The sequence below is a fragment of the Alosa alosa genome, chromosome 12 (assembly GCF_017589495.1).
Source record: "Alosa alosa isolate M-15738 ecotype Scorff River chromosome 12, AALO_Geno_1.1, whole genome shotgun sequence".
NCBI lineage: Eukaryota > Metazoa > Chordata > Actinopteri > Clupeiformes > Clupeidae > Alosa > Alosa alosa.
The window spans coordinates 8,388,002-8,412,961 of record NC_063200.1 but is presented as its reverse complement, the minus strand read 5'-3'; the positions used below and the strand labels follow the sequence as shown (position 1 = coordinate 8,412,961).

At 42.7% G+C, this 24,960-nt stretch overlaps 1 protein-coding gene across 1 annotated transcript in view; it reads right to left on the bottom strand.

The window, feature by feature from the left end:
- The window catches only part of nedd4l (NEDD4 like E3 ubiquitin protein ligase), a 62,659-nt gene that overhangs the window by 16,940 nt on the left and 20,759 nt on the right, over positions 1-24,960 (bottom strand). Inside the window, 12 exon segments of the mRNA XM_048259554.1 lie at positions 677-798; positions 801-873; positions 5,305-5,490; positions 7,801-7,935; positions 8,942-9,001; positions 10,946-11,026; positions 11,370-11,534; positions 11,676-11,811; positions 11,975-12,129; positions 12,753-12,855; positions 14,036-14,097; positions 16,018-16,068. Of these exon segments, the coding sequence (XP_048115511.1) occupies positions 677-798; positions 801-873; positions 5,305-5,490; positions 7,801-7,935; positions 8,942-9,001; positions 10,946-11,026; positions 11,370-11,534; positions 11,676-11,811; positions 11,975-12,129; positions 12,753-12,855; positions 14,036-14,097; positions 16,018-16,068 (1,329 nt within the window).

The following is a 24,960-nucleotide window of genomic DNA, read 5'->3' as shown; positions in this document are numbered from 1 at the left end:
GTCCTGACTTGATTATCAGTGAGCGGTATGGTGAGTTTGATCGTTTGAGATACTGCTGCCATTGATATTCCTGGCCCTGTTTTAAGATGAATTCCATGCCTTCCTGTCATTTAGTAAACAAGCTAGATCTGTAAACAAGCTATATCTGATTCACAAGAGCAACAGTAAACGTTATGCTAATCCATTTGGGCATGATTTATTTTCCATCCATTGTAGTGGTTCTGAATATAGCAAGCACAGCATGGAACTTTAGTATGGATAGTGCTAAGAATGTCTAGCACTATCCATACTAAAGGAGGTAGTGAGGGTAGTGCTGGGACAGGAGGTAGAGTACTAAAGGATGTAGAGGACTAAAGGAGGTGTAAGGAGGTACTAAAGGATGTAGAGGACTAAAGGAGGTGTAAGGAGGTAGACTACTAAAGGAGGTAGAGGACTAAAGGAGGTAGAGGACTAAAGGAGGTAGAGTACTAAAGGAGGTGTAGGGTAGTGCTAGGGCTAGGGTAGAGTACTAAAGGAGGTAGAGTACTAAAGGAGGTAGAGGACTAAAGGAGGTGTAGGGTAGTGCTAGGGCTAGGGTAGAGTACTAAAGGAGGTAGAGGACTAAAGGAGGTGTAGGGTAGTGCTAGGGCTATGTGTGCTGGGACAGGAGGTTATGTGAGGACAGAAAGGGTCTTACCCAGGTGGTGTTCCTGCTGTTGTGATCAATGAAGAATGGCCGTCCATTGGGAGCTATCCGCATCTCCCAGCCTGGTGGTAGGAAACTCTGGGGAGTCTTGTGCTGAGACTTGGGTGAGCTGAAGGGGACGCCTGGGGTGACTGGGGATTTGAGACAGTGTCTTTCACAGCTCGCCGTGCCTGGATGTTATTGGCCCCCTAGAAAAAAACAGGATTTATAGGTATGGGAAAGTTGGTTCCTGAAGGATGAACTTTCCTAAAGGCCCTCGCTGAGAATGACATCTAATGACAATTACTGTGCACCAGGAGCGCTGTGTAAAGCTTTAGTTCAGCAGTGAACTTGGTAATTAAAAATTTCTCAGGATTAAAAAAAGTTTTCCAAAGAGGATTTCACCTTTATGTGCTTTGACACATCACTCACACCTTTTCTCCTAACCTCTCTCTGACGCACACTCTTTTCATATCGTTTTGTAATTACTAAGGTAAGAGGTCTGCTCTCTACAGACAGACACACACAGCCTCTTCAAAAAGTTAAAAATACAACAGCAGGGTTATCATTTGTTTCCCTGCCACCTCAGAGCTGTGTAATCACTTGAGGATTGCTGCACTCGAAGGGCTTTTCTTTGCTCTTTAAGGCGGCCTTGGGGACAACTAGACAGGCAGGCATTTCTCCACTTCTCTGCCATCATACATTTTGACTAGCCAGCCTACATCTCTGACAAGACACTTATTACAGCAATCATTAAACTAATGGTGTGCAGATGTGGGCGCATTTGCGTGATCCTTACATTATTTCATAGGTGCTTCAATACTGAACACTTAAATGTTTCAAATTGGTGCACTCTACTACACACATCTGTTCAAAATAAATCAGTGTTTCTCAAACTTTTTTTCTGGGGACCCACTTTTTAAAAATGACAGACTAACGCGACCCAACTCGTGACTGTGGTAGTTAACAAACTAGATCAGTGGTTCTCAAACTTTTTCTTTCATTCCCCACTTTGATCAAGGGGGCATTCTCGAGCCCCACCTGTCCCTCATTGCTCTAAGAAAGTGGTAGGTCAAGCTTAAAATTGTCAAATTTATTGAAATAATGACAAGTTCTAAATATATCCTCTTCAACAGAGTTAAAATCAGCTGGTGCTGCAGATATAACAATAAATAAATACATAACACATATTTCTGTTTTCCAGCAACATATTAGGAAGCATAGGCCATTTTACAGCATTCTATATTCAATGAAATACCAACATGCTGCATTAAATGGATTCAAAATCCAGTCATACTGAGCACTGCTGGTTGGGAAATATTTTTGAATTAAACTTTGCAGGGATGTGATGTAGGCCTACTGTTTAATACATGGGATCACGAGTGGCTCCCAATCAGACGTTTCAGCGATTTCGCTCAGAAATCTCATAGGCATAATACTGTCGCGATCGAGGCCTGTCCCATACTCAAGTTTTTTTGGTGAATGCAGTAATCTTATTTGCTAGGTGAGGTAGGTGCTTGTCTTTGCCTTGTAACTGGACATTTAACTCAAATGTATCGCTAAGATATATCAAATATATCGCTAAGATAGGCCAGCTTCGTCAAGAAATGTTCATTAGTAAACGCGCTTTTGCAGATTCAAACATGCTTTTCCTCCAAGAAGAGGCAACCCGAGCTCAAAACGCCGCGATGACAGCACTTTACCTCGAAAGGCCACCTTGCCTCAGCTGTGAAACAGTACAGCCTTTGGTTAGCTACCATCTCTTCAAGCCAAAGTGTGGAGAATAGACGACTTTTAAGGGCCGGGTTTTGATGAAATTCACCACTCTCACAACAACATTCAAAATCTCATGTAGGTCGGGACTAACTAAGCTGCCTTGACATGAGCGCTTCCCTGTGAATAACACAGTGCGTCCATTGCACATCGGGTGCTACCTGGGCTCCTGTTTTTCACGTCAGTTCGCGCCCCACCTGGCATGTCGACCCAGTAGTGGGTCGCGACCCACAGTTTGATAAACGCTGAAATAAATAACCACACATCATTTCATATAGGTCTCAACCCAGCTTGAATGGCAAGCCATGAAAAAGCAATGTTGACATGGTAACACCAGATTCCTAACTGCCTAGAAGACCCTCATTACTGCCAGACTTGTTTTGACACGCATCCGATTGTGTTAATTAGGCTTAATGGTTTTGATGACAATCAGTGTTCCGTGGCAAAGAGATTTAATGGCAGTGCCCACGCTCATAACCAATCAGACACCCAACACTCAGACCAACATCTCCACCTGCCTTGCAGCAGAGTGTGTGAGCAGGCATGTCTACTGCAGTCAGTAACACACAGGGTTCTCCTGAGTCCTGACACCGAAGCTCACACAGGCAACTTATTACAACAGGAAGAAATGTGCATGAAACGGGAGTATGATGAATGAATGAGAGAAAGGCACAGGAGTGGTGATTAAAATACTAAAAGTCACGAGGTTCCTCTTTGAGGGCTGTGTGACCTTGGCTTAGGAAGAAAAGAGGATCACTTTCTCAGAAAGCTACTGTGTAAGCTCTGGATACGGTGAGTTAATGAGTGCCACCAGAAAAATTTGCTTGAGCAAGCATACCCACCCACCCACACACACACCCACACACACACACGAAGAGTGCATCTAACTTGATATCTACAACAGCTGCTAAACTTACTTCATCACCATGACGCAAGATTTCAGCATCACACTAGGAGTCATGCCCTTCGAGCCAACAGTTACAGAGAACACTTAACGAGAATAGCAGTCAACAGTGAGGGGAGAGGGACAACCAAAACATCTCCATGACCAATGCAATAGTAGCTTTGTCTTCCAAATGATCCCCACACAGCTACTGAGGGGTAGCCTGGGTGTTCCCATGCTGCCTTGCGCGCGATTTGATTCACGCTGCTAAGGCAGCCTGGAGACCATGGAGAACAGGGGGGAAAGCAAGACAATGATGAGCTATGCACAGACGCATTTGATAGACATCCGTGGCACCCAATAAACAGATCTGGGCATTTTTTTCAAATACGAGAAAATGAACGTTTGGTTCCCAGACCACGTCTCATTGAGAAGTGGTGGCGCTAGCCAGGCTAACTGAGGGGTGCATTGCATAATGAACATGGTTAAGTGACCCTTTCAAGAGAGTTCCATTATCAGCATCATAGTTGGCCCCACAAGGCTTCTGTTTTAACATTCCATTTGTTATCTTAAAGGTGCGATTTGTAGGATTGTTACCGAACGTTCTATAGGCCAAAATCAAAACACTGGTGAAATGTTCTCAAGACTACCAGACGCGAGCCTCTTCTGGGTTGCCAGAGGTAATGAAGACTTAGCTAACGTTAGTTGACCTGCAGCTGCTTTAACGTTTCTCCAACCATGACCCAGCTACACATTACGGAAACAGTGAAAACAAAAAATACCTCTCTAACCAACATAACATCAATGCAGATGAAGTTTAGCTAGGCTACCTGTTGTGGAGAAATATGGCCAGCTCTGCGTCAGACTTGATATTCTTCGTTTGACGAAGACGTCACCATCTCAGGAAGCTCCTCCGATGCCCACTTAATTTGTTTCTTGTTTTAATTTTGGAAATTTGCCTGCCTTTCATAGGCGTTCATAACTACAACTGACAGCTGTTGACAGTTGGTCTTTGCTAATTTGGCAACCCAAATAGGAGGACGCGCTAGCCCATTATTAATACGCTATTCTAGAATTAATCATTCAAAACATAAACGAAAATTCCAAGAGATTCCGCCCCGTAACTCATTTTTTTTCATGGGTTTTACGGGTTAGAGTAATGTTGTCAAATAAGCCATTACTTCAATTTATCGTGTTTTCTTACTCTTTGACAACATATGGTGATCATTTTTGGAATGGTTACAGTTTATTTTCCATTTTTTCCTACATACTGGACCTTTAATGCAGAGGAAGTCGATTGGGAACCAAATAGAACGTTCAAGCATTGTTTTTGTTTTTATTGTTGAAAGGGTCTATAATCTGCAGGTCCCCTCCAGACCTGCTCAGCTAAAGCAGGGGTCTCTAATCACAACCACATGGTCCATTACACATTAATCATAAACTCTACTCCTGCTATCAAAAAAACAATTACAGTAGATGGACAAACCACCATCAATCCCTTCACCAATACAGGCTAAAAAAGTAATCATCTTATTAAAACAACCTATCTGCTAGAATTATAATTGCAAACATAATCCCTGCAGATACAAAACTACAATTACACAATCATCTTTCTCACAGTTTCTGTATAAATGGCAGCGTGCCGAGTCTGAAAGCAAATGGCAGAAAGATATTTAAGGTGACAGTGGAACTAGATGCAATGCTGTTTCATGCTTACATCCAACAGATGACCCTCTAATGACACATATATGGCACAGAGACAGAGACAGACAGACAGACAGACAGACAGAGATGAAGACACTGAGACTGTTACAGGGGAAGAGAACAAGAAATGACAACAGCAGAATGGCAGAACCTGATGTGAGCACAGTGAAAAGAGAGAAGGGATGAGAAGATCAGTTAGACAAGACACGGAGGGAAGACGGTGACGATGGGACAGGACAGCAGACAGACGGAGAGGAGGAGGATGGGACGCTGCTCTCACCTCCAGCGGGGTGGAGAGGGTCACTGTGGGGGAGCTGAGGCTCCTGGGCCGGCGCAACTGGGGCTCGCTTAGGTGGCCGCCACTGGCCCCGCCTGCTGGCGTGGCTGGGGTGGCCGGGTGGCCGGTGTGGGTGGCCCCCCCGCTGGCCACTGCTCCAGCCGAACCGCTGGTGCCGTCTTCTGTGTGCTGTCGGGGGGAGAAAGGGCCATTAAAGAGAGGCAGCTCAACGCATGCGGCCGCAGCTCTTCTGCAGGAGGTGCTAATGAGAGGAAAAGCCAGAGAAGACACAAGGCAGGAAACGCCTCTCTGAAGGATGAGACAGTAGGCTGAAGCTCGGGTCAGCTGAACAACTACAGCCTGCAATTTGGTCTTAGTTTACTTAGGGCGTTTTCACACCTGAAAGTCCGGACCAAGGTCCCAACCAACCTTTGTGTTTAGTTACATTTAATACATCTGATCCGGTTAGTTCCTGGTTTCACATTGCAATTTTGCTACCGCACTAAAGAACGTTGCATGACATACCTATGCCCTGTTGTTACCACCTACATGTGCTGTGTCTCCCTTTGATTGGTTTGTTTACAGGCGTGCGTCGAACATTGGTGTGTTGCCAATTCGGCAGGTAGCCTTCTCCTTCCTAAAAGCACCGCTTTTTCTTATGGCTTCACATAGCCCAGCTTTATACAGCCTAGCCTACTGCTGCCGCAGTTTTTTTTTCCCCATCTTCAGATGGCATTGCTCTGCTGTCCTTTCATATCCTCCCTCTCTCATCCTCTCAAAATTATCTTGAAGATGTCAGCATTTTTATGCATTTTTTTTCTAAATCTGCTATACCAAATTGTAATAAAATAGTCCATTAGATCTCCTCCTCTCCCTGTGTGCGTCTGAGGCTCATTTTAGGCCATTTATTTTCCGGTTATTTTTCTTCTTCTATGGTGACTAGCTGCCTCAAATTCCTTTAATTGGTCTGAAAGTCCGAACAATCCAAAAAGTGTTTTTATACTGCAAACAAACTGAACCATGGTTCAGTTTGATCCGGACCGAGACCACCTTTTTTGGTCAGACTAAATGTTGGTCTTTTGATCTGGACTGTGGTTCGAAGCACCTTTCTCACCTGCAAAGGACCAAAGGTAGATATGAAAACGCCCTTAATCTTGATCAATTTAAATATCCACTGTGTAACTTTACATCCATGTGTTTGCAACAACTGAAACTATGAGTCTCTTTCAGGGCTACATCTGACTAGGAGCTCCTCTCATTGAGATGGCTACGCAAGTGGATATTCAAGCCAAGTTCTCTATCTAGCCTTCCCTACATAACCAGACAGTACATAAGGCACACAGTGAGTGAAGATAGAAGATTAAACAGAACACAAGACAGCGGTTGCAAAGAAGTGCCTAACACTGCAGAAAGGAGGACCAACTGGATTGGTCCGCTAGAAGAGAGCTTGGAGAGAAAGTGTATCAGCCAAATAAGGAGGAAGGGAAGGAAACTAAGCCCACCATGAGGAGCCTATTCTCTTTTCATCTTTTATTCATGGTTTATGGCTGATTCATTTGAAACTTTTTAAGATATCACGAAAACAGATGCCATCTCTGTTTTAAACAGTGGGAACAACAGCAACAGTAAAGGGCTGCTTTCAGTGCCTAGAAAGAGATGAGTAACAGGAAATAAGACACTGAGAGAGACTGAGAGTGGTTTTTCCATTGGCACTTTCGCCAAGCTGTGCCAAGCTAATTTGCATTTCCATTACAAGTTGAACAGTGGCAAACTGCAGAAGACTCATTTTGGACGTCTCCTCCGTAGGGCAAAACCTCGCTCCTGTGTTACACTATAATATCTCTTCTGTGATAGGCAGTCATCACTCGAGACACATATAAAGCAGATCCAGTTATAAAGTTGGATATGAAAACTTTCAATAGTAACTATACAACAACAGTAAATGGTTATCTGAGAACTAGCAAGTTTGCAAGCCAGTCCACATGGAGTTAGAAACAGATAACACAGAGACAGCAAGTATGCAATATAATGGAATCAATATTAACCCAAGCAACCTCTATTATCTTTGAATAAAGACAAATTACTAGTTGCTTTGTTTTTACACTAAACCAAATATTTCCTTCATGGACTAATGTTATATATACATTGTACCTACATGCATGTATGGCAACTGGGGTATTATAGAGCAAACATAAGGCTAGAATTCTTTGCCTCCATTTCCTTCAATATTTTTGTACCTTGGAGGCATTTATCCATTGCATATATACACACCCTTAAGCTAGTAGACGCTGAGGTATGGAAATGCAAATCTAGACTCTGCTTGGTCAACCGGCTAAGCTGAGCACAGCCACGCCAAGCGACGCCATTCATATGGAAAAATGGCATTAGAGGCAGGACAATAAGAGGAAATCATCCAACATGAAATGCAGGCCCAAAACATCAATGGTTTGTTAGCCTCGTCTTGATCTGAGAGGCCTGTGACCTGGTTGCTTTGTATACCTGCACAATTGGCCGGGTCCAGGTGGTGGTGCGGCTGTTGTGGTTGACGTAGTAGGTGCGTCCCTTGGCGTCCTTCCGCTCCTCCCAGCCAGGGGGCAGGCCTGGGGTGGTCAGCGCATAAGCCGCTGATGGAGACTGGGCCAGCAAGAGGCAAGGAGCAGGTTAGGATAGCGCAGAAGCAAGCACACAGCTTTCCACTTACTTACTTACACATCCATAGACATGAACAAGAAGGCCAGCTCATTAGGAATAACAGAGGAGAGAAAAGGGACAATGTGTCCTCCACCATGTTTAACTGTGTCAGCTCTTAGTACTGTAAATACAGCATCACTTTGCATTTAGATTTTAATCCCTTTTATGGAATTCCCAATCTAGCAAGTCTCCTTCAAGGGTTTCCTGGCACACTAACAAAGACAAAGAGTTGAGTTCGGACTAAAAACATCTGTGTTCCACATCTGTGTGGCTGTCTTACAAACCTGGTTGAATAGGTTTTGAAAACCTTTGCTTTATAACAAGTTAAACATTTGTGACATGGACCTGTAAAGGAAAATGATGTTCCTCTGTATGAGGTTATGCCAATGTGGTTCATGACCAGGGGGTGCAAAACATAACTCTTCAGATGACATGAAAACATAAACATAAACACAACCAGAGAGATTTAAGAGTGAATGTATGGACACAGTGAGCAACAACTTTAACATTCAGAAATAGACAGTGTAATCCAACTTTGTGAACAGGATGTCCAGTGATCTAATACAATGTTCAAAGACAATCATGCACAACTGCTCTGAAAACACACAGCCTCACTCCTAGGGAACAAAGTGACGTCCACAGGTGGTCACTAGAACCACATACACTACTTCAAAAATGCAGGGGTTGAGCAGGGCTATGTCAGGAACAGGGGGAGGGAGCAGTGCTGTCTGGAGACCACCACTGACGTTACCTTTATGTTTACTGATCGCCACAACCTGGAACCCCCTTTCACGCGGGATTTATAGTATGAAAATAAAACTGACTGTGGAGAAAGGAAGGCATGTCACAGTCATGTCAATAAAAAAAAAGAGGGGGAAAAAGATGTGTACAGTGGAAGTGTACAGTGGTGGACACTGGTCAGGGATATGTGCAAGAAGAGAGACATTACCATGGGCTCTTCAACGCCTGTGACAGTTTGAGCTCTGCCTCGCCTGGCCTGGGAACACTGCTGGCAGATAACAGCTGGTTTAAAAATGTGACCAAAGAGGGTGGGGGCGGTAAAACGCAAGGAAATCTGGTAAGGGGGCGTGAGATGAAACGAAGGATATAACCTGGAGTAGTGATTTGAGAGTTGTGAGGTGAGGAGTGAAGGTTTGAGAACACCATAAAGCAAGGCTGACTTCCCATACAGTGCTTAAGTCAGGTCTGAATATGATTTCCAACAGGGAAAAACACCAATCATTTAAGGACCAGGCTTAAAACACTGTGTAGAAAACTATGCCCCACAGTTTTTAGATTGGGATTTAAATGCAGTATGTGGTGGGGGATCGGGGAGGATTGTGGTTAGTGTGAGGGAGGCCGGACAGGACTGTGCAGCCAGGTGCACATGGGCACACGGGGAGGAAGAGAGAGTGTTGCTCGGGAGAGAGAAAAGCTGGCGAGACTTCAGATAGAGATTACCCCCAATGAATTATAATTATATTTGATTATAAAGCTGCGCTGATTGTGGAGCGAGAGAAGCATGGCAGCATGGAAAGGTCATCACGGGTGATTATGTCTGCCAAAGAGGTTAACTGGAGAGGTTGGGAACGACTAGTGCAATTACCGCAACTATTGTATTCCTGTCTCAGATTTGATTATTCTCATATTAGTAGGCCACTGTAACTGCACTGTAATTTAATCACTTGTCATCTAATACTACATCAGAATTACAGCCAAATTGTTTATGCTGAGACCTTTAGCTTGCTCAAGAGTATAATTTTAAGTCACATCCTCGCTGTAACACATCAATTGCAAACTGAGTCATCACCGGCGCACAGATGCACACATACAGTGTGACAAACTGTTCTGCTCTGTAAATGCCACCCACTCGGTTAATATCAATGAGGTATGGCAAGACTATGACAAATCGATCATTTGTGCTTCCAGGAAGCCCCTTACGCCAATTTGCATCCCACAGTCTTACCACTCCAGCTTTCACAGCTCTTCAGGACGGCCAGTGCCAAGAGCCAGAAAAAATTGTAAGATGAACAAAAAATAATTTAAAAAATGTGTGGTCCTATTAGCTCAGCCACAACTAAGTCTATTAGCATATCACAGACTAACGTTGAACTCTTAGAACCCCCAACAGACATTTGCCAAAGTCTCTCTACCAAAGTGCACTCAGACTGAAAAGGTTCACAGTGAGGGAAGCAAATATAGTAACAACAACTGCTATGTCCAGCTGGATTAAAGCTGTTCTGTAGGCTACATGGGCTGCCAGATGAACTATAGATCATATAGCTGTGATGCCCTAGAAACGATCATGTGTCAAGAAGGCCTACCTCCTGTGACACATCCTCACATTGTCTGAGGCTATGAAGCCTGTTTTCTCGCTCAAGTCAGGTGACCAGTGAAGTGTGGCCTAATGAGGTCATGGCTGGCGGCCGTCCACAGTGACAACTCTGCAGCGTCTGCTACCATTCACAGAGCTTTCCCACTCGGCTCGGGATCCATCAGCGCTCTCCAACTGCTAATGCATGTATCGGCACTAGTAACCTATGCCGCGGTCTCGTCTGACTCATTCATTATTAAACAGTGATCTTAAATGAGACTGTTACCAACACCATTTTAAATGAATCCCACACCTGCATCACTATCTGCTGCACCAGAACTGAAAGACCTGAAAGAGTTACAAGAACACTTCCATAACTTCTTATTTTGGTGCTATGGCAAATGAGATGTTTTATAGAAAGGATTGTATTTAATATGTATAAATGGGTAATGATTTGAGACTTCAGGTCAACTGGAAGCTTGTAACTCTTCAGGTCTGTCTGTCCCGACGGTTTGTTATACTGAGTTCACCAGTGAATCATCAGGAGCGGGGGGCACAGTAGGGACAGGCGAGGCAGACAGGAGAGCAAAGCGGGAAGAGCAACACGAGCGAGCACAACGAGCGAGCAAAACGGCATACCGTTGGAGGGGGGGGCTGGGCCTGCTCGCTAACCCCATCAGTCATACTGGAGGAACGTAGTCTGGAGGAGAGATGGCTCTGCTGTGGACAGCAGGAGGGAGGGAGGGGAGGAGAAAAGAAAAAGACATACAAGGATACAAATGAAGAAAAGTACTTACAATATTAGAGGTGTTTATTCTGTGTGTCAGTTGTTATAAACTAAAGGTTCTTTGTCATGTTACAACATCACTCCCCTGGGATAAGTTATACCTTAACTGCATGATCAGTTTGCGTTATATGAGCTACTTGTTGTTGGGAATGTTTTCACAGATTAAAGAAATCCTTCCTCTGTTTCTAAACAGATATTAATCTGTGCTGTGTTGTGTTGTGTCACCATGTTGAAGTGATCCCTGTCTGGATTGGGTTGTTGACATGATGTGCTTACCACAGCAGAGCTGGGCCCTGGCATTTCCCCGTTAGAGTCCGGGGTGAGTGACAGGCGGAGGCTGATCTCCTCAGAGAACTCCGGCCCACCAGGCGTGGCCAAGGACGGGCCTGGCTGAGACTGGTTAAGAGAGTCAACAGGCTCCTCTGTGATTGTTTCCCATGTCTGCTGGGGGAGGAGGGGGACAGCAAGCAGCGCTGTTTTCACTTTGATTCCACGATAATATGCCAGGCTCTACAGTGTTCTGCAAGCAACAACAAAATGGAGAAGGCCCCTACAGGGCAAAAGTGTGACTCGGAGACTCACATCGTCCGCCTCTCTGGGCTCTAGGTGCTCGTTCTCCAGATCCTCACTGATGTGTCTGCGTGAGCGGAACACTCGATGGGCTTCTTGGTTGATCTGCCGCAACTGGTTGTCATTCTCGGTCTCTGACACCACATCCCTAAAATGAAGAAAGGAGAAACTCACCCACTTTTTAACACTACGGTGGCATATCTGAAATGTACAGTATTTCCATGATGAAGTCAGCATCAGAACACTGATTTAGAATGGAGAGCATGAGGGTCCTGACAACAATAGCATGTGTGAGTGAATTGTGTACATACACAAGAGTTGGCCTCTTCCATTGCGTAGTGCGGTTGTTATGGTTGACATAGTAGGTACGGCCCAAGTTGTCGACCTTCTCTTCCCATCCAGGGGGTAGTGGGGGCAGAACCTGTTGGGGACGCTGGGAGCCTGGGTCAGTCGAGTCTTCCCAACCCTGGAGAGAGGGAGAAGGAGGGAGAAGGAGCCAGAGAGAAGAAAAGTCAGAAGGGCAAGAATAAGAGATGTCGGGTAAAGAAAACAATGGGGGCGTGTGGGCAGTGGTCATGAAGGGAGTCAATATGAGAGAAAGGGAGCATATCTTAATGCCAGGCAGACAGAGAGGGAGACAGGAGGAAAGTTTAAAAAAAAAGGACAGTATGGATGTCTTGACAAGAAAGAGAGCGGGTCAGCAAAAATGAGTGCAGAGCTGGAAAAATGACAACAAAAAGGCAGCTTCAAGATATCTGACATCTTAAACAGCACACTACATTTTCTCCAACTGCACACAGGCAGGCAGACAGACAAAAGGACTTTCCAAAAGATCACATTTCTCCAGAAAATTAGGGGAAGTAGGTAAATGGTCTTTCCAGACAGTGCTTCTCTCTTACTCCGTGTGTGTGTTTGTGTGTGTGTGTGTGTGTGTGTGAGTGAGTGAGTGAGAGAAAGATATTTTAGAAGGGAAGAGGAGTCAAAAGAGAGCACTACTATATAATGAGAAATTTAAAGACAGGGTGATCAAAAAGAAAGGCACAAGAGAACTTTTCCAGACAACTAGGATGGCTAAAGATCATGTTGTACCTCTGCCTCTTCTCTCATTTCATTGTTTTCTTCTTCCTGCCCTCCATTTTTTGGCAGATAGGCCATCTTCAGACGTAGGTACCCTTTCACCCGGGATTTGTGACTGCCATGTCCACACAAAAGACAAGAGAGTGACAGGTGGTACTATATCAACATTGACTGACATTTCCTCTAATACATTAATTAAAATATGGAAGCGCATAAAATTGGAGAATACATTTGCAGGAACACTTGATTAAAAAAAACAAAATTAGGGCTGTCAAAATAACTGATTAATTTTGATTAATTAATTTGAGAAAAAATAACTGATTAAAAAAAATAACGCAGATTAATCGATTCCGTATGACCCCGAGCCGTTGTAGTCAGTAACCATTAGACTGTAAAAAGAAGGAGAGAGAAAAAAATGTGCTGCCTAGATCATTGATTGGAACATTTACTTTTAAAAAACGGCCTGATGGTGTTGATTAAAATAAAGTCCTCTGCAATGTCTGCAGCAAGGAATTTGCATATCACCGGAGTTCATCAACTCTATAGTCGCACATCAATGCAAAGAAATAAGTGTTGACATTGAGGGGAGTGTTAATTTATTTTCATTGTGTCCCCTAGGTTATATCTGTGGCCTGACATACCTTTAAAAAAAAAAACTTCTGAAGCACTTTTGAATTTATTTCCTCAGCATATTAGGTCATATCATAGATTATTATGGCCATTATTAAAATAATAATAAAAGAGTTTTTGAACTTTAATGTCACTAATGCTGATTATTCGATGATTCATTTGAATTTAAATATTTAAAATACTTTTACAGCAAATATTATATATGCGATTAATTTAGATTAATTAATCACAGAGTATGTAATTAATTAGATTAACTTTTTTAATCGATTGACAGCCCTAAAAAAAAATACAATGTTTTATAACGTTTTGGAAAATATACAATAATTTGCATTTCCAACCAATAAAAGACTTGATGATGTCACAGAGATTTACACTTTGCGATAAAACTACAAACAAATGTAAGGTGATAAGGTCAAAAGTTAAATATCTAGGCCACTTTTATGACTAATTTTATGAGTTGATTCATACATGGTTCAGAGTTGGCAACATTGCAGCCTTTAAAAAAAAAAAAAAAATAATAATAATAAAAAAAAAAAATCTTCATCATAGCACACTAAGCAGCAAAAATTATCAGTTTAACAATAGTAGCTCAGCTTATCATGCTGCTCTATTATGCTAAATCTACAAACAATATACCTTTTAACTTTGCTTACATAAGCACTGACCTTCGAGGACGCAAAAGGAAGTCTTTAAACGTGTATGGCCGCTCCATTGTCGGGTCCTCTGTCTGTCAGTGAAACAAACAAAACATTCACCACTTATTCACTTCTGTTCAGTCAACATAAAAGTCAAATGAACATTCAAATACACACAGACCGAAACCTAAATGACAACCAACTGGTTAAGGGGAGGTGGGCCATTGGATTATGTCCAGGGAGTTCTTACACAACAGCCCTCTCCTGTTACATATTTAACAGCCCGCAGGTTGTATATTCATGGCAAAGGAGGACCTGTCATTAGTGGCTTCTGAGGAATCAGAGGACTTTGTGCTCTGCCAGAATGGGGACAAAAACATGCACTGGTCTAAGAAGCTACAACAAGAGAGGGTCTGTATGGGCTGATTGCTTAGTGTTAAATGTGTGAAACAGCAAAAGTATCTTAATGTTATCCATTATTTCAGACTTCAGATTCTGCCTTGGTTGAGAAGGAGAGATTCATTCCCATTAGGCACCCATGTTATTAATTATGTAGTGTTATGTTCCAGATGAGAAAAACCCAAGCAAATGTAACAATATATGGACACTGTAAAAAATATCACCAAAATTCAGGCTACCATAGGTAGTTAGCTAGTGTTCATTAGTGCAACAAAATATTTTGACTATTGTTTTGATAATTGATCTGTTTATTTATATTTTTTAAATAAACCACTTGGTTTCTTTTGAAAATACAATACAATACAGTTTTTACATCTCAAGATTCAATGTGCACAATCCGAAGCTTTATTTTCATTAAACAGATATTCTAAACAAACTGATGCATTTGTAGTAGTTTTAGAAAATGCTCCCTATGTGGTGGACAGCTGCTACTGCCCTGGTGAGATTTTTTACTCATGACAAAATTGAATGGTCCATAGTTAGTTCATTTTAAGACGTGGTTAACATTTCCTTAGAAACTAGCGAACCATTTTGAAGTCAAGCCTGAGGTATCGCAATGCAATATTACCAGGAAATTAAATTATTGATTCTAAGTGTTCTGATTGCATGATCATAATAAGTTGGCCATTAATTGATTCTCCAGAGAAAAAAAAATCAGAGGAAAAAAAAAAAAAAGTAAAATAAAAACATTCGATTCTATCAACACTATCGATTCATGTTAGGTAAGATCTACTCAGAGCCCACACTGCATATGCAAATGGCCTCGGCTATGCTGCTGTAAGCAGAAGTTATATGCGTGTATGCCGTTTCTGCATAAGGTGGGTAGCTCCAAAACGGTAGCAAATTGGAAAGACTTTGTCTTGGAAACTCCAGACAAGTGCTGCCACCGGTATTTGAGGGACAACTGAGGAAAATCTAATTTCACATTGATCAAAAACATAAACTTGAATTAAACAAATTAATTTGATGTATCGCCCAGCCCAAGTATGAACCATGGGAAAGCAGTGATGGTCATTGTAAATAAGGATGTCCATTTGACTATTCTGTATTAAATTTGAAGGTTTCAATCAATTTCACCTTACCATGGTATGGTTTTTAGGCTGTCATGCAACTAATCGTGGCTCATTGCGGCTACTAATCAACTTTGCAGAGAACAGGGTTTGCATTGTATGGGAGTTGCTTTAGAGAAAGTTTGAATGTGAGTTTGATCGTCGGCTGCACTCCCAGGAACCCTGTCTAAGACCTACCCCTCTGTTTACATTCCGATTGGCCTTCTTTCCACTCCGTACAGGGAGGTGCTCCCCGCATAGACACATCTAATTACAACAACTGCCTAACCGGCACCATGACAACGATCCCTAAAGCTTTCAGAATAAGAATCAGCTTTATTGGCCAGATTTGCGTAAAAACAAACAAGGAACTTGACTCCAGTTAATCTTTGCTCTCAAAGTACAACACTCACTTAACATATACGAATAAAAAAAACAAACAAACAAAAAAAAAAGTGTTGTGCCTTTTTACACCTGAAAAAGAAATATCCATTCAATACTCACCGGTAAATGATTAAGAGGCACATCAACTTGTCCAAGAAAGTCATCTCTGGTCTGCATAAAGGAATAGATTAAAAGATTTTAACAGAAAGAGGATAAGAAGAGGGAGAGAGGGGAGAGAGAGAGAAAGAGGATAAGAAGAGGGAGAGAGGAGGAGAGAGAGAGAGAGAGAGAGAGAGAGAGAGAGAGGGAGGGTGGGAGGGAGAAAGAAAGAAAGAAAGAAAGAAAGAAAGAAAGAAAGAAAGAAAGAGAGATAGAGAGGTTAATACAGTGCTACCCAAATGTTTGGCTGTCAGTTAGGGGAGTGGCTGAGTGCCAGAGGGACTAATAGGGGCAAACCACAGTGATGAGAGAACTTATACACCTGTGTGACCCAGAAGAGGAATGTGTGTAATCAGCAGGATGCAAAGAGATACAGCGAGAGACAGAAGTGGAAAAGAGTGAGAAGAGAGAGCGACCTGAAGGGGACTGGAAAGCCAGGAGCAGCTTGTGCACCAAAAGGTAATGTTTCAGCAGGGGAGGAAACCCAAACAACCCAGAGAGGACCAGGGGTCTCAGAAAGGGACAGAATCAGGGGTGGAGCTTTAGAATAGGTGATCCCCCATTCATTACGCCACCCACATCTGAACCAAACGGTGAGATTGACAGGTGTGACTGACAAATGACTGAACCACTCTAGAGGGTGGATTACCTGTCCAGGGTTGACATGCCCATTCTTGGAGCGACCGAGACCAAAGTGTGCCTGCATGTGGAACAAACTGGTTTAAGAGAGCAATGGGCAGCACACACAGCCACATCACACGTGTTTAGGGACTTACAAGGTAGGTGGAAATGGGCTGGTGTCTCAAACTATATCCTATGGAAAACCAATAATGTACACAATACATCATGGCTATGATCTGACCAGAAGCAGGAGTGCCATGGATTCTTAGCAATATCACATTTGGTTTCCAATTATTTTTCTGAATATTTACTAAGCCATGAAACAAAAAAAAATGAAATCTCCAGCAAAACTGTTATGCCACTAGTAAAATTTTGAAAAAACGGAACATATGCACATTCGGACGGAAACGAACAGGAGAGTGAAATGGTTCGAATGCCAGGTTCATGATGAAGTCATGATATTATCACAGATCTGTTTCTCAACATATATGTATAAACATAAATATGCTAAAAATACCTTGCATTCAGAGAGAGAAAAAACTAAATGGAAAGCTTAAAACAGCTTCTTATTTGGGATAGTGTAACTTATCTTTAAGGCCTATGCAAACGAAGAGAGGCAAAACAGGGATAATCAATGGAACAATAAGCTCTAGGCCTAGATTAGTCCAAGGACAAAACCTAACAGAGCTAACCAAACCTATATTTATTTGGCAAAAAAAAGTTGGAAACATTCAGAAGCTACACCAACTAAGGTGACTCCATAGGTTAATTTCACAAAAGAAAGTTCCAGACACAAAGGGCCCAAATATGCATAACTAAGACTCAGCACAGTAGCCCTGTTTTCTCTTCCAGTTTACACCCAAGACATTCATAAATAAAAGATTACATGAGTCAGTCAGTCCATAATAGCGAGTGTCCTATGGGTCACAAATTCTTCAAGAAGTACCAACACTACACTGAACAATAACACTGTGTACAGAACAGAGGAAGCAGAGATATGCTGAGTGCTTATGGAATCAGTTAAACAAGCAATGTAGACTTTTTGCTGATATTTTCTTAAGAATATGCTTATCTTTCGGTGTAATCTGCAGCCACATTTATTGGGGTCATAGTTGATGTACAGCTGTCTATATCATGCAGTTTATGGGGATGAAGAGAGTAACAACAATTAGGAACAGGAAACAAGAAAAACTGGTAAGAATTGCTCAAAGACACGGGCTACAAGACGTGGGTAAGATCCCCAAATGGAGAAGGCTATCCACACAATCTTTGGGAAACACAAAGGGGGAAAAAACATATAGGTAGGTACTGTATATACATTTCACTGATACACTTCACAGAAATTAAATTAAGGGGAAGCTGTACTTCCCATGCAGTCTTAAAGCAATCATCACTGATCTGTTGTAAATGGCAAGTATATCAGTCACGCTGCAGATGGCCAATAAGTAGATGGAAGCAGTAGCGGCTGGCTGCACCTGTGTGGAAACAGGAAAACTCCAGCAAGACCCCAGTAATAAGCAGATTTTCATTTCTCTAACACCTTTAAAGTAAGGCATCACAAGCTATAGTAAATGTCTTAAGAAATAAAAACAACATAAGGATTAAACCTAACCTCCTACCTAACCATAACCTCCAATCAAGTCAACTTGATCTCTCTTCAAGAGCCTGTAATCATTTCAAAACGTTTGCTTTGTTGTTATGGGACTGCTATGACAAATCATGTCTAGCTTGTTAAACAAATGTAGGCTATTCTCTTCAAATACACTGTTGCAAACTTCCAGGAGACAGAAGTGAGCGACTGAGATAGATGTCTGATGGCTTTTGCACATTTGAGACATCCAGATGCCTTCTTACTTCACTTCCAATAATCTCATTCAGACAGGTACTGGAAATAGTCAGCCATACTTCCTTTAAGCTTCTGTGGAAAACCTGAGAAGGGGCTTTGAGTGACATCACCTGTTTCAGGACTGCAGAAGCAGTAGAATTTCTGGCACAGTAGACTTGAAAGCTGACCATTGGAAAACAAAATGTCTTCTACATTTGAGAAGAGATCTTGCGGGAAAGAGACTAAGCAATATGAAGTGTTCCAGATAAGTACCTCTCTGATAAGGGTTTAAAATACCATTTAACCTATGATGAATATACTCATACAGGCAATACTCATACAGGCACATACAGGCAATTACAATGTTTATTCAGTACCATTTCTGGTTAAGGTTAAAGCTATTTTGAATGTGGTTGGGAGACATAAGAGGATACCAAATAAAGAAAAACACTAAATAAAAAAGTAAATAAAAAGTCCAACACCTAATTTCAAACGTGCCTGCTCTGAGCACATGCTATAGAAAGCAACAGGAGAGAGTGTAGCCTTGAGAAAATGCCTCAGATGGAAAACAGGTTTGTACATTAAGAAGCTCAAAAGGTCTGCATGTTGATCTAGGTTTTTTATATACACACTGCTGTTACTGAATTACTGAAGGCTTGTTAAATTTCATATGGTCAGTTTGCCAGTGCTGACATCTTAGATCTTAATCACCATGGTTGCAGCTGTCATGAGAAACCCATGCCGATCCAAGCCAAAAGTAGACGGACTGTTCTGAAAACCAACAACAACGATTCAACAGTGGGCTAAAGATAGCACTATCTCTTTAAATGGGATTAATAGGACTGATTTCTCTACAATAACAGTCAAAATTGTGAAAAATCTGTATGCCTGCTAGAGCAGGAAAAGCCATTGAAGTGTGTAAAAGTTCAAATGCCTGTGGTCAGGATTCGAAAGCCTGTGTGGTTAAGCCTAACTCCTGGCCAGACCTTCGTTGCATTTTCAGTCCTCAGAATGTGACTAACCCCTTCCTGCCTTCCTCGCTACATCCCTTTACCCCTATTTGTGGCTACTTACTCTCTCCGCACCTTGACATTTTAGAGCTGCTTAGATATAGATATATGCCCTTATTAAATTTTGCAAGCTTGATTATTTCATAGTTGAGAGTTCATTTAAAAGCATGAGAGAATGTCATCACTCACAGCAAAACGTAACAATATGTCGTTGAAGCAAGGCAATGACGGAAAAACGCAGACAGCAGTTAAAGGTTTTCTATGTCATTTAGCATACCTGAAGTTTTGTCCTGACAGGTCCATTTCTCAAACTTGCATCCTGTGCTGACATGGTACCTTGATCTGTACCCTGGCTGAAGTATATTTTAAACTGGGGTTGTCTGAGTTTCTGCTCATTTTGAATTTTAAATGTGCAGCTTTGAGCTCCATCCTCACTCTGGGTGTCCATCTGTGAGGTGGTCCCCAAAAGGTCTGGAGTAGACCCACTTCGTCGAGGGACAGAATGGGATTTAAGTGGCTGAGAGGCGCTCCTTTCCAGGCGGATCCTGGGGTACCGTACAACACGACCTCCTTTAGATCCAACAAAACCAAAGTTAAAAGCTTCCTTCTGGACTTCTGGCTGTCTCGGTTGGTCCTGCTGAAGCTGGAAAACAAGCCTCTGAGGCCCTGGGGCACCATCCAAGTTCTGCTGGACAGACCAGGAGCATGGGCCAGCCTGACTGTCTGATCCATAGGGCAGGATCCTTAATTGTTGGACTTCTGATCCATCTGGCGAGTTCCTCTTGATGCAGAAACCTCCGATACTAATCCCAGGAGAGGCTCCGGAAGATACAGTGTATCCATCCTGAAGATCGCCAGGCCTCACACAAAACACTCTCCTCTTTGGAAGTGCAGGCTCGGTATTGGTGTGGGTGTGCTCTGCACTCGCCCTACGCGAGTATTCAGGTGGACCATTCCAGCCAGGACTAGGCTCTGTGTAGGCTGGGGCAGGTTCATCTGGGTATCCTGGAGGGGAGTCCTGGTAAAGTGCATCATCCGCAAATATGTTAGAACGCTGGAGGGATATCTGCATTGAGGAGCTCTTAGTGGGCCGTGACTCAGGAGAACTTTGCAGCTGTGGGATGAACATGGAGGAGCTCCGCTTGAGTGAGGCGTCTGTGGCTGGCTGTGCCTCATAGAGCACCCTACCCTGACCCGGTCGCATCTGGAATGACATGGCTCCACCATGGCTCCCATCCCCAATGTGTTCGTCGTCAGGCTCCTGCAGCTCAGGGGCTGTGTTACTGCGGCCGGCGCCAAAGTACAGCCGCAGCCGATGGGACATTCTCTCGTCCTTCTGCCTTCTGGGCCAGCGTTGGGCTGCCTTTGGCTAAACTACTCCCGTGGCAAATTTGTGTCCCCTCCTTCCTAAACCTCTTTCTGTGTCTATGCTTCACTCTTGAAAATTTTCCACCCACCTTCTCTCACTGAAAAGACCCAAGAAAGAGAGCAGCGGCGGCAGCAGCAGCTCTCACCACAGTAACAAGAGAGAGGCACTGCCACAGTGAGCCAAAACTTCAGAGTTCTAATTCCAGAAAGAAAGAGAGAGAGAGAGAGAGAGAGAGAGAGAGAGAGAGAGAGAGAGAGAGGAGGAGGGGCAGCATTAGAGGAAGGGAGAGAGAGGGGGAGAGAGTGCTAGAGAGAGCCAGAAAGAGAAGGGAAAAATAAAAAGACTCCCATCTGCCAAACTGTTAGGACTGCCGACCGATAGCGACAGACATCAGAAATAGCCAGAGTGACAAGCAGCATTCCAGAAATGATTGGATAAGGCCTGCCTCCGCTCTGCATGGGGAGGTGAGGGTAGGGCACCCAGAGTCATGTGACACAGATGACACCCACTTAGGTCCTGGACACTTCACTCCCATAACCCCCCCCCCCACACCACAGCCCTCTCTCAGCTGCTCCAAACCCATCAGAGGGAACAATGCCCAAGGGGGAGGAGCCGAGGCAGAAAGCAGTATGCCAAATATATAGAAAGAATGAACACAAATTTAGCTGATCAACAAATCATGCATCATGAATTTGTGTGGGAACCTACATCCTACTAATTACAACCTCAGATCAAGACTAATCCAACGTATTTTATACAACATTTTACTTGGAAAAGAAATGCACTGTTTTAAAAACAGCCATCTTCTGTCAAGGGTGGTGAAGAGGGACATGAAAGCAATCGTCTGTGCAGGCAACACATTTTCTAGTCACAGTGCTCATGCTAGTCCTAATCCCCCGCTCTCCTTCCAACCCATCTCACCCGCTCCCCTCCCCAAAGAGTCTGTTTTTATAAACACACTCCTGCTCTACTCACTCCTAACAGGCCAGGTGGTCTTGAGAAAGCCACCCAGCTCACTGTACTGTTAAGAGGAACTTTGTTTTCTAGCACATACGAGCATTAAATTAAGTAGTCAACAAAACTACTGATAAAAACTCATACCCTGTTAGAAATATTATACCCCATACTACAGAAATTAAAGATGAGCTTAAGTTTAAGTTAATCAGAAAAACAAATCTTAAACTAAAATAAACTAAACTAAAAGTAAACATTGCAATAACATTTACAAAAAAATCAGAACTGAATTACTTCACAGGGTAACCGTTGGAATCTCAAACAGTACAGTCACTGCATGGGTTCATTGTAAAACACTGATAGGATCCAGAAAGGCACTGACAGGTCTGAAGTCTGAGGTGGGGAGAATCCTTGTGTGTGCTTGGAAGGCTCTAGTCCTATTTGATTCCATGGCAATGACACAGGTTGGGTCGGGTCTCTCTCTCTCTCTCTCTCTCTCTCTGTGTGTGTGTGTGTGTGTGTGTGTGTGTGTGTGAGAGAGAGAGATGGGCAGTGGTCATAGTGGGCGTTTTGTTCTTGTAGTGAGGGAAATGCCAGCACCCTCAGTGTGGCACTGCAGCAAACTTCAGTGATGACAGCTCCATGTCTTACGGTGTGTTAGGAGATTGGGTCTCTCTCTCTCTCTCTCTCTCTCTCTCTCTCTCTGTGTGTGTTTGAGTGTGTTAGAGAGAGACTGCAATGTTTCCAGACTAAAGAATACACAGAATTTTCAATAAGAAAGCTTTGTGAGGGATACTGACGTACAGGACAAGGGAATGGGACAGTTGTCCACTGTGTGATGTAAGCAGATGGAACACAGGACAGCCTCATACCAAATACATAGCAGCATTCATCCTAGCTGAAATGCTACATCTTCAAGGCATGTCAGTTCTTCAGGGATTTCAAGAGATTTGCAGATCATTAGCAAAATCAGAGGGTTTTTTTTTGTGATGCTGCATATTTTCATATTTATCACAAAACAGCAGATAATTGCAGAAAATAAGTCTTGATGTTAAATTGCAATTGACTTCCACTTCTTCTGATTCCTGATGGTGGTATGAGGTTTTGCATAGTCTATTTCAACATAAATATGTATCCCTAACCCTAGAAAATATAGTAAATAAGCAACTCTACTTACTCTAATTGTTTACTATTGCTTGCAAGGTCATTGTAAAAACACAATCTATGCTGCATACTCATTCTTTGCATTCACCTGTAATGCTGTTGTGGCATTCAACTGAATGCACAACGATTGTGGGTTATACAGAACAACTACAGAGAGAGAAAGACTCAGAGATAGTTGTTGATATGTGAGAGACCAGGCACTAGACTGAGGCATCTCTATACACAAACATATAAGCTAGTACTTTGAGCCACACAGAGAGACCAAGCCAGAAGTCCCCTGCAGCTATTAATTGCTACAGTAACTGTCTACTAGTTAAAGGAAAATTCCGGTATTTAGCACTTTGAGTCCCTTTTCTGGTTTGTTTTGGATGAACTAGAGTGGTGGACACCGAAATGTTGACGATTGGTCCTGTCTCGACTTTCTGACTAGTTTTGAATCGCCTTTGACTACTCAGAGTGGCTGCCAACAGGCATGCTCAAACATGTCCTAAAACAACCCTTAACGTTCGTTTTGAAAACTGTGCAAATCACAGAGTGGTTAGTGGTGTTCGTTGATGTTCCAAAACAAGTAGCGTAGCGAAATACAGTTTCTGTCGTGTTTTATTTGGCATTTTGTAAAATCCCACTGCTTTCTGTTGGAAGACTCATTGCACGTTAATATTACTGTGCCACCGTCTATGCTTCAGGTTCAAATATTGAGCGGAAGTTTATATGCGGTTGTGAGGTGTCTGGAAAAATAGTTCCACAATAGCAAATAAGATGGCTGGAAATCATACAATGCGTCGATATATTTGATTTTAATTAGGGCTGTCAATCGAGCCATGGCCTACTGGTTAGTACTGCGGACCTGTAACCGGAGGGTTGCTGGTTTGAGCCCCGACCAGTAGGCACGGCTGAAGTGCCTTTGAGCAAGGCACCTAACCACTCACTGCTCCCCGAGCGCCGCTGTTGATGCAGGCAGCTCACTGCGCCAGGATTAGTGTGTGCTTCACCTCACTGTGTGTACACTGTGTGCTGTGTGTGTTTCACTAATTCACGGATTGGGATAAATGCAGAGACCAAATTTCCCCTCACGGGATCAAAAGAGTATATATACTTAATATATAGACCCAATATCCTCAAATTCAAGGACCCAATGTGTCGATACATTTCAAGCGCAGGCATGGTTAAATCATGTTACCTCAACAGACCAAGGATACCTTGTCCCAGTTTTCTTTTATTTTTGGTCATATGACAAATGGTAGGCCTATTCTATTTTTTATGTTTGTATTTTGCATAAAACTGAGCTGAAAAACTTTCTAAACAAGTTAAACTTGTTACCATGAACCTGTTGGTTTATTCATCAATATGTTAAATTAAATATTGGGCAACAAATACTACACGCGGGAAACAAGCAGAAACCACGCTGGCCGTGTAGTTCTAACCAACGTAAATCAGGCATACGCATAGGATATCGACAGAAGTGGTGGCGAAATAATAGAAACATGTTAATAAGCGGATGGAATTATATGGAATTTTTTCCTCAAAACGAAATTCAAGGACTTTCAAGGACCTCCATTTATTTATGTCTGTTTTCAAAAATGTTCAAGGGCCTTGGAATTTTTTTTTCAAATTCACAAACTTTCAAGGATTTCAAGGACCCGTGGGAACCCTGCTGATTTTAGAAAATGTAAACAAATGTTTTTTAAGGAAATGTAAACTACAAAAAGCCATCTCAACTAGGGATGCACGATATATCGGCAGCCGATATATTATTAGCCGATAACTGAAAAAATGAAAATATTATTAAATTGGTCCGATAACAGAATTCTGGCCGATAATTTGCGCCGATATTTTTTAAAGTCCTAATATAGACCTACGTAAGGTCCGTCTGGCTACACTGAGCTAGCCTACTTGAGCTTGGTTGGCTATACTTTTTCCTCAATAAAATGTCAGCGGTGTGAATGTATTTCACCACTCTA